This window comes from Juglans regia, chromosome 10, assembly GCF_001411555.2.
Source record: "Juglans regia cultivar Chandler chromosome 10, Walnut 2.0, whole genome shotgun sequence".
NCBI lineage: Eukaryota > Viridiplantae > Streptophyta > Magnoliopsida > Fagales > Juglandaceae > Juglans > Juglans regia.
In genome coordinates this window covers 731,657-742,416 of record NC_049910.1, presented here as the reverse complement: position 1 = coordinate 742,416, position 10,760 = coordinate 731,657, and the positions used below count along the sequence as shown (strand labels likewise).

General features: G+C 34.2%; 1 protein-coding gene across 1 annotated transcript; it reads left to right on the top strand.

Annotated features, from left to right (window-relative positions):
- The first annotated feature begins 8,405 nt into the window (after positions 1 to 8,405).
- Positions 8,406 to 8,894, top strand: LOC108998801. The gene is made up of 2 exons (XM_018975502.2): positions 8,406 to 8,540; positions 8,634 to 8,894. The coding sequence occupies exons 1-2, from the start codon at positions 8,406 to 8,408 to the stop codon at positions 8,892 to 8,894; spliced, it is 396 nt and encodes a 131-aa protein (XP_018831047.2).
- The last annotated feature ends 1,866 nt before the right edge of the window (positions 8,895 to 10,760 follow it).

Below are 10,760 nucleotides of genomic sequence, written 5' to 3'. Positions count from 1 at the left end.
TATATATATGCTTATTTAGGTGCTACGGCTTGAGATCGAGGCCGAATAATTAAAATCCATGTCCAACAGTACTACTTTTGTTCGAGCAGCCCTCGTAGCAGGATTCCACATAACGTCCCACTTCATAATGTGAATCTATCACAAAGAAACAAATACGTAAAACTTTTATATATTCTCTTCAACCAAATAGTATAAAATAGAAAAAGAGAGAGATCATGAGTAAATTTATTAGAAAAATTAAATGAAATATCATACCAGGTTTAAACGTGGTGGTCTTGAATACAACGCACTTTTCAGTACAATCATAGACGACTTCATTCGGAGAGTGTATGCATCCTATCATGCATAGACCTATGCAAAATCCATATTTTACAGAACCGAATTTAATGCTCGGCAAGCATTGGATACCACATTTTAGAGAGCATGAAACAAATCCTTTTCCATGTATAGGGGACCCAGGAGAGGGAGGAGGAGAGACTTCTTGTGCTTGTACAACAATAATAGCAAGCAAAAGCATCATCACCACCAACATCCTTTTTGTTGCACCAATTGCTCCCTCCATGGCTCCTTTAATTTTCTTAACTCAGACTCTCGAAATATTTTACTTTAGGTACCACTTATGCTGTTGTTGATTAAACATGATCATGACAACCCTCTATTTATAAGGACTGAAGTACGTACAGCACTTGTCCATCTAATTTTTAGTACAGTGAATATGTACACGTACAGTGAATATGTACACGTACAGTGTTCTAAAATAATGCAAGATCATAATTTAATTATATGTGGAAACTTGTTAGTAGTTATAGTTGTTGTTACCTATGCAAATGTCGCTGATTAATTGGTCGGGATAGATATGATCTGTGGTGGGTTTAAGATCTTCATAGATTCCACATGAGCTTTTCTTTCTTGTTTTCACTTTTTTAATTTTTATGAAAATATAGACATTCTAAATAAATGTTATGAGAGCTTTTTTTTTTTTTGTTGTTGTTTTTATTGGATGCTTTTAAAACCAAACAAATCAATTTTGGTATACATGTATGCAGTAAATCTTTTTAATTTAGCATTTATTTTTACGATTTTTTTTTTTCTTAATGCTTGCAGGTAACCATTTCCATTTAAAATTCTTTAGGAGATTTCTTACCACTTTCGTTCTAGAGGTTTGATCCTTTTTATATTTTGAATTTGATTTTTCACCCCCCATGCAAAGATTTTAATTTGGATCGTGACATGATGTATATATGGTTCGGTTTAAATATGGCCATGCATGCATCATATTCCTAAACAGAAAATGATGATGCGAACATGCAATTTATTGTTGTTGTCGTTTTATCATTATCATTAGAACTATTTTTCTTTTTAATTTCATAATTATTTTTTCACGCTGCTCATGAGTGTCAATAATAGAAGCTGTATACCATGTTATGTGTGTTACTTCTTTTCAAAATGTGCATTCTCAAACCTGTTTCAATAAATATTAGCCACAAAATACGTAGATAAAGAATGAAAATAACATCGAGAAAGATACTAATAATAATACGAAGTAGGAAATAATGGTGACAATATATGACATAATCCACGAACTCAACATGACCACGACACAAAATTAACAGATATGAGTTTGATATAAATAAGTTCGGGTCAACCTATTTACATGAAACGGGTTGAAATGAATAGTGTCATGTTGATCTATTTCTAATTAATTATTAAACATGTCAAAACGGGTGACACGTTACGATCAATTATTTAAATGAGTCGGGTTATGGTTTGAAAAATTGACACGATTAGCTTAACGGATCAAGTTCGGATTAATTTATATAGTCCAATAATCATGACTTGGCATTATACGAACACGACATGCAAACATGAATTACCACCTGCCCCTGATAGGGAATATGTATGAGTATGGTGAAATATAACAACACTCAAATATTTCACAAACCAAATTGTTAATGCAATAGCTAGCTTTTGGATACACAAATATAGACATTTATTTACACCAACTCTCTCTCTAAAAAAATCATATTCTCACTCTCTTCATTTTCTCTCTACACAGCAGCCTCCGAAAAAAAAAAACCTCAAACTAGAGGAGGCTTGGAACTTTGGCTCCTCCCTCCCTCCCTCATCCATCCTCCCTCATCTCTCTAGTTTTTCTTTTATTTTTTTGGTTTTGTTTTTCATTTACAGTAGGGCGAAATGTAGATCTGTTGTTCTCCGGAACCAAGCGACCACCACGCGCCCCACTGCAAAATTCCCAAGGTGCCGATCCTTCAGAACAACGAATAATATCATCGAACAAAGCAATGCGTGAGCCACACGCGTGACCCAAAGTCTGCGCGCAACAACCACGCGCCACTGCAAGGAGAGCTCTATCGCCGCCACGCTCTGCTTTTCTGAGACCAGGGCATCCGATTCTTCAGACCTAACATTCCTCCGTACTTCCAGGGTGGCCCTCACACGCTACCACAGTCTCGATGTTTGCATTTTTTATTTCCTCTAAGGTTGAACACGCGGATCTATAGCTTTCCAAGCTGTAATTCATTATTTTCCCATGTATCTTTTACGTTTTCGGTTAATTATGTTATTTTAAGTTTAAAAAAATCACAGTCTCTTGGGTTTTTGTCCATAGAGTATGTCATTTACTCTATCTTAAACAGAGCGTGGAGTTGTTTAATTCCATCTTAGGACGTACAGATTGTGGGGTTTGTTAAATCTGTCTTAGGACAGCGTACTGTCTCTCAGATGGTTTGTTTGTAGCGAAACTAGCAATTGTGTCAAGATTGGCCAATTTTTCTACTGTGTGACACATTTATGTAAAGAGTAATATTAAATACAGTCTTAAGGTGTGCAAGCTCTACACACTTCCTTTGAAAAAAAAAAGTGGGGTTCACAATTAATAAATTATTTTTTTCATGTGGATCCTCGATTTACCTACTTTTTTCAAAGGAAGTGGGCGGGGCTTGCACATGATCCTAGGACTACAAACCAATGTTTTGAATACCGTACCAGACGCCGTAACGGTCAAGGCACTGGAACGAAATATTTCGGTATCGGTACAGTTTCGGGATAACGTTTCGGGATAACATTTCGGGATAATTGATATATAAATAAATTATATCATAAAATAATAGTCTATATATAAATAAATTATATATAAATACATATATATAAATTATAAATAGTCTAGTCTTAATTGAGGGTTAAAAAATAAGCTTGTAGTTTGAAAAAAAAAAAGACTGGCTGAAATTGAGGCTGATACGTCCGGTATTGGCCGATATTTTGGCTGGTACGAAACATATATAGTACCTGTACGGGCCGGACGACCGGTACGAAAAATTTTGACCGTACCGGCCGATACGGTACGAAATTCACAACACTGCTGCAAACATCATTTCTTTTATGTAAACTAAAAAGAGATTGAAAAATCATAAAAACATACCTACAAACTATTTTTCATATAAATCATTGAGCTTAAATAATTTTTCTTGTAATTTCACTTTGTATTCCATATTAAGAAATCCAATATTGTACAACAAAAACTTTTTTATCTGTATTAATAAGTTTATTATTTCTCCTAAACTTAGTTTTAATTTTAATTTTGGAGAAGCCAAATCCTTGAAAATAGATAATATATAGAAATTATACAAAATTTTGGGACTATAACAAAAAAATGGCACTGCATGGAATATTGTCATTTCCGGCGAACTCAATCGCCCCAAAAACATCAAGTTTCAGACTTTCAGTCGTAAATAACCAATTGTGTCTAAATTAGACTGCCACCATATCGCGGCAATCAAGCTGACTTAATTGAGAAGTTGCCGTGTGAAATCAACTGAGACGCAACAAATTGATTTTTTGCGGCACCTGATGCTAACGTAAAAAGATTTAATTACTGTCGCAAAAGTGGTTTAAGAAGCCGGAGTCCTCGCTGCAACGCATAAATCTATTACGGCGGTTATTTTCCGCCACTAATGATCTGAAGTACTAGTCTGCATTACCAACGATAAATTTATCGTTGTGAATAAGTATTGTTGCGACACAAAGTCGCTGCTATAAGTTGTTGCAGGATATTATTTAGAAGAGAAAAATGTTGTTGGTTGACGCAAAAAAACAAATGCTGCCACACGCTATCGCCACAATTGAACGGTTGATGCAAACCCTTTTCTGGCGATATTGTAATCGCCAGAAATAGTATTTTTGGCGACAATTTTGGTCGTCACGCAAAGACTTAATTTCGTTCTCTGGCAACTTTAGATCGCTAGAAATAGTGCGGCTTTTTTTTTAATTATACTTTTTTATTACCGCAGATGAGAGTGTGTAGTATGCAATTTGCATTTGTTAAATTTTATTTTCCCCCTATTGATTTAGCATGCTAAGATGTTTACTCAATGCATCGGTTTAAAAAAAAAATAACTTAGCTCATATATATAACAATAGAAATGTAGGTACTTCATATAACACAACAGAAGGGGCTAACATCATCCATTCATGAGGACCATGCAGGGGCAAGCGCATGCCTAAAGCCATCATACAGTCTAATGACTATATTGCTGTTCATGACAAACCCAAAAATCACATGCCAAAGCTAGCCACAATGTCATTTTAATTATATCAAATAATTAAAAAGACATTATAAATTTGTTTATTTCGATTGAAGGAATTCATCACTTTGTTGTTGAAATTAAACTGGACTCTTATTATTTTTTTAAAAACAAGAAATTATAATTATTGTTCTATCAATTGTTATTTTGCCATAAACTATTATTGTTGTTTATTTTCTATTTCCCATCGATAATGATGTTATGCTAAGTCTGCGCTTTAATACTAATTAACTAGCCATGCATCCACGCGATGCCTACGTGGCTGAGTGTGTATATATATTAATATATGAAATTTTTATTCTTTTATTTTTTATTTTTTCTACTCCTTTGACTTGATGTTTTTTAATTCTTAAAAAATATTAGTTTCTTATGGATCAGCTGTGAAGTAGTCGTGAATTCATTTGTATCTCACTTTTCTTTTTAAAATATTACTAATTATTGGGAATTACAATTAAAATTGAGTCAATTGGAATTTAGGAGTATTCAACATTGAATGTTTCATTGACCCAAAAGGAAGATATTGGGAAGTTTAATTCATTTGGGCTTCATGAAGATCGATTGTTTACAGCTTATGGGCCGGGGAGTGATTTTTTTGGTTAATTAGATTTTAGATGACAAAAAACTGCTTGCACGTTTGATTATTTTTTGTATTATTCCGTACTCAAATTAAAGAGATGTTTGATTAAAAAAGAATAGTGACATTATATATACAGTACTATACTTACTGATCATGAGTAAGCTGATCTATTTTATCCTTGTTTTTTTTTTTTAATTTGAATTTCAAATTTTGGATTTTTAAAATCTTCACCATTTTAAATAGCTAACACATCAGTAATACGTATGATTATGTAAGTAACATTAATATATAATATTGGCATTCATTTTGGATAGATTGAGTAAACTCGTACGGACTCCAGCATGCACGTTCATGATAACAATCATTATAAATGAGCAAGGAAAAAAAGTTCTTTCATGGAAACACTAATCTTTAATCATCCTTTTATTCTTTAATTAAATTTGAATAACAAGACTATCATCTGAAAAAACGCTAATATTCCTTTACAAGCCTGAGTCTAAGATAAAACTTTCATGCATTAATTAAAATATTACACATAATTAATCCTGAGATATATATAATCATTCGGTCATGCCGATTGATATAGAGATGCTTATTAAGGTGCTACGGCTGGAGATCGAGGCCGAATGATTAAAATCCATGTCCAACAGTACTACTTTTGTTCAAGCAGCCCTCGTAGCAGGATTCCACATAACGTCCCACTTCATAATGTGAATCTATCACAAAGAAACAAATACGTAAAACTTTTATATATTCTCTTCAACCAAATAGTATAAAATAGAAAAAGAGAGAGATCATGAGTAAATTTATTAGAAAAATTAAATGGAATATCATACCAGGTTTAAACATGGTGGTCTTGAATACAACGCACTTTTCAGTACAATCATAGACGACTTCATTCGGAGAGTATATGCATCCTATCATGCATAGACCTATGCAAAATCCATATTTTACATAACCGAATTTAATGCTCGGCAAGCATTGGATACCACATTTTAGAGAGCATGAAACAAATCCTTTTCCATGTATAGGGGATCCAGGAGAGGGAGGAGGAGAGACTTCTTGTGCTTGTACAACAATAATAGCAAGCAAAAGCATCATCACCACCAACACCCTTTTTGTTGCACCAATTGCTCCCTCCATGGCTCCTTTAATTTTCTTAACTCAGACTCTCGAAATATTTTACTTTAGGTACTACTTATGCTGTTGTTGATTAAACATGATCATGACAACCCTCTATTTATAGGGACTGAAGTACGTACAGCACTTGTCCATCTAATTTTTAGTACAGTGAATATGTAAACGTACAGTGTTCAAGAATAATGCAAGATCATAATTTAATCTATATGTGGAAACTTGTTAGTAGTTATAGTTGTTGTTAACTATGCAAATGTCCCTGATTAATTGGTCGGGATAGATATGATCTGTGGTGGGTTTAAGATCTTCATAGATTCCGCATGAGCTTTTCTTTCTTGTTTTCACTTTTTTAATTTTAATGAAAATATACACATTCTAAATAAATGTTATGAGAGCTTTTTTTTTGTTGTTGTTGTTTTTAGTTGATGCTTTTAAAACCAAACAAATCAATTTTGGTATACATGTATGCAGTAAATATTTTTAATTTAGCATTTATTTTTACGATTTTTTTTTTCTTAATGCTTGGTAACCATTTCATTTTAAAATTATTTAGGAGATTTCTTACCACTTTCGTTCTAGAGGTTTGATCCTTTTTATATTTTGAATTTGATTTTGCACCCCCCATGCAAAGATTTTAATTAGGATGACATGATGTATATATGGTTCGATCGGTTTAATGGCCATGCATGCATTATATTAATTCCTAAACAGAAAATGAGGATGGGAACATGCAATTTATTGTTGTTGTGGTTTTAATTTGAATTTCAAATTTCAAAATTTTAAAATCTTCACCATTTAATTTAAATAGCTGACACATCGAATCAGTAATACGTATGATTATGTAAGTAATATCGTAAGTTATATAGATAACATTTAAAAAAAAAGATGGATTCTAGCTAACTAAAAAACATCATGTCTTGCTTTATTCAGGGGTCTCTTTCTTAAGCACCAACGATTGTATTGTATAATATATTTTTTTTTTCTTGACGGGATAATGATTGCATTAAATCAAACATATATAAATATATATATATATATATATATATATAAATATATACACACACACACACATTCACGCAGAATTATACGAACAATATATATGGAAAAAGTGCACTACATGAAAGCTAGCGTCCATTCAACCGGTCTATTTCTTGGAATTAAGCCAATTTGAATGGAGGTTCATTTCATATATAGGATTTATGAGTGAAATATTTTCTTATTCAATGAGCTTTGCCGCTTACGCAAACATGGAGAATACTCAGAAAAGAAAAGAATGAGAATCAAAGAGCTGGATGGCAGCTAATATATATATATATATATATATAGTTATGGCATTCATTTAATTTGGATAGATTGAGTAAACTCATACGGACTTCATGCACGTACATGATAACGATCATTAATGAGCTAGGAAAAAAAGTTATTTCATGGAAACTCTAATAGTTAATCATCCTTTTATTCTTTAATTATTTGAATAACATGACTATCATCTGAGAAAACGCTAGCTAGTATTCCTTAACAAGCCTAAGTCTAACATAAAACTCCCATGCATAAATTAAAAGACTAGATATACACAAAACACATTACACAACACATTATACAACAATGTTATTAAATGAGGATATTTTTGTAAAATGATATTACTTTTATAAGATATTTTATAAAAATATCCTTCATTTAAAACACAGTTGTATAAAGTGTTGTAAAATATATTATATATAAATCATTTTCCAATTAATTAACGTTTGAACTGGGTGGTTTAATTTATATGCTCATGGAGGAAACTAGGGGTGTTCATCCGGATCCGGATCCGGATATCCGGCTATAACCGGATCCGGATGCTAAAATCCGGGCTGTTATCCGCCCGGATTAATCCGGATTTAATCCGGGCGGATAACCGGATTTAATCCGGATTTAAATGCTCGTCCATCGGCATTGTAAGGTCCAGATATGAGATACCACTTCATTTCCTCATGGCCATTTTCGTCCACTCGTTAAATCCAGCCATCCCATTGAATTAAAAAGACCATTGCCTCCCCCTTCGCTCGGATCTCTTTCGATCTCTCTCCTCTGCGGGATAAAGAAACCCCATGGAGCGAGCACCAACCCGACAAACATCCGAATATCTTCTCGGACTATCCGCGCACTTCTTGACCCTCCGTAACCTACCCATGTGCTGGCAATACGCCCTCCGAGTCAGAGAATCTGGCACCGACAAGCACTCTGTCTCTAAGCAGATCCTCGTCGTCGCCCACGTCCTACTCGCCGTCGAGAACCGCCATTGTAACTGACGTCTTGACTACTTTTCCATCCTCCAGATCCGCCGGGCCGACTCTAGGAACCGTCACCTCGTTCAGAGCCAGTACGAGAAGCTCGCGGCTCTCCTTAACCCCAACGTTAACAAGTTTGCTTTCTCCCAGGACGCCCTCGGACTCGTCTGGGAAGCTTGGTCTGTGCTCTCCGACCCAGAAAAGAAGGCCCAGTACGAGAACGAAATCAGCTTTCCGGAAAAGTGCAACGAGCACAAGGAGAAGAAAGGGATCGAGAACGAGAGAGATGCGGATTTTTTTTCATTTTAAAGGACCCGGTTACGGATAACCGGGTCACATAACCGGATCCTTTGGATCCTTAACCGGATCCGGAAGCTTTTTAACCGCCCGGATGCACCCGGGTTTCCGGGTTTCAGACCGGATCCGGAAAAAAACCGATCCGGTTGAACACCCTTACTCTCTGATACCTGTTATATAGGAATATTTTTGTTCCTGGAGTCCAAATAGACACATTTTTTGGTCTTTGGAGTGAATTGAAGATGCATTTTTTTGCATGTCCTCTCTTAAAGTGTCTTATTTTAAAGATGTGCTAGAAAAATGCAGAAAAATATCGCAGAATTTTCTCTTTATTTAAATTTTTGTTGCTCTGTATTAAAATTCTTGTCGAAGTTTTAGCACTTAAGTTAAAATGTATGAAGGTTCTAATTTACTTTTTATCTTATGTTTCTTAGCCTGGCTTGAACTATTTCTTAAGAAAAAGAAGAGAAATCAGGACTTGAACCATCCATTTTGTGGGTAGGAGTAATTCAGGGTCTTTTATGCGTGTTATAAAAAGGGACTTGTAAAAAAAAGGTGTTATGAAATGTGCTTGTGTATTGGGATGTATCAGGTCTAGCAAACAAGAAAACAGTTACCATTCAACCTGAAGGCAAAGACCGATCAATGTTGCTTGCTACAACCAAGACGAAGAAGCAAAACAAGCCTGTTGCTTTGCTTCACAAGCCTGCTGCGGAGGATGGACGATTCATTAGTGCAGGAGAAGTTTTATTTATTTGTTTTCAACGTTTCATGAACTTGGACGGGAGGATGAAAGAGCGATACAGAGGAGGGAAAAGCAAAAAGCCATAAAGAAGCTTCCGTTTTGACTTTTTATTATTTTGTTTTATTTTTTATTTTATTTTTTCTGTACTTATCCATCTCGAGTTTTGCTACACAACTTCCACCACACAACTCTACACTCTACACTCCATATTTTTTTAAATTTTTAAATTTTTTAATATTTTTTTTGAGTTTATTCTTTTTAAATTATTTCAAATTTTCTATTTATTATTTATATAATAAATATTTGATAAAAGAAAAAAATAATAAAAATTTAAAAAAATATAGTGTGTAAAGAGGTTATGAAAATTACTCCATCCATCCCGGCACCATTAGTTCGTTTCGTACAGTACAAGATGCTTCTCTATAGCAGCACTCGGCACAAATATATGGCGTTGCTTTCCCTTTCAAGGTTCCTTCCAATGTTTTGAATACCGTACCGGATGGCGTACCGGTCAAGACACTGGAACGAAATATTTCGGTACCGGTACCGTTTCGTGTACCGTTTCGGGATAGTCGATATATGAATAAATTATATATATAAATATATATAACAATTATATTCTAAAATAATAGTTTATATATGAATAAATTATATATAAATACATACATACATATAAATTATAAATAGTCTAATCCAAAATTGGGGGTCAAAAAATAAATTTGTAGTTTGAAAAAACGAAAAAAAAAAAAAAAAAAACACAGGCCGAAATATCGGCCGGTACCGGCCGAAATATAGGCCGGTACAGGCCGGTACAGGCCGAAATTTAGGCCGAAACGGCTGGTACCGGCCGAAACGGCCGGTATTTTGGCCGGTACGGTATATATCTAGTACCTGTACCGGCCGGACGGCCGAAACGAAAAATTTCGGCCGTACCGGCCGGTACGGTACGAAATTAAAAACAATGGTTCCTTCAATGCTTATCGTTGTCCATATAAATATATTAGATAAAATAATATTACTTACAATCGTAAAATGTTTAAACATCACAAAATCGCTTTAAAAAAAAATAAAATTTACTATTAAAAAATTAATTATTTTTTTTCATACAAATCTTATATTTACTCAATTTTTAC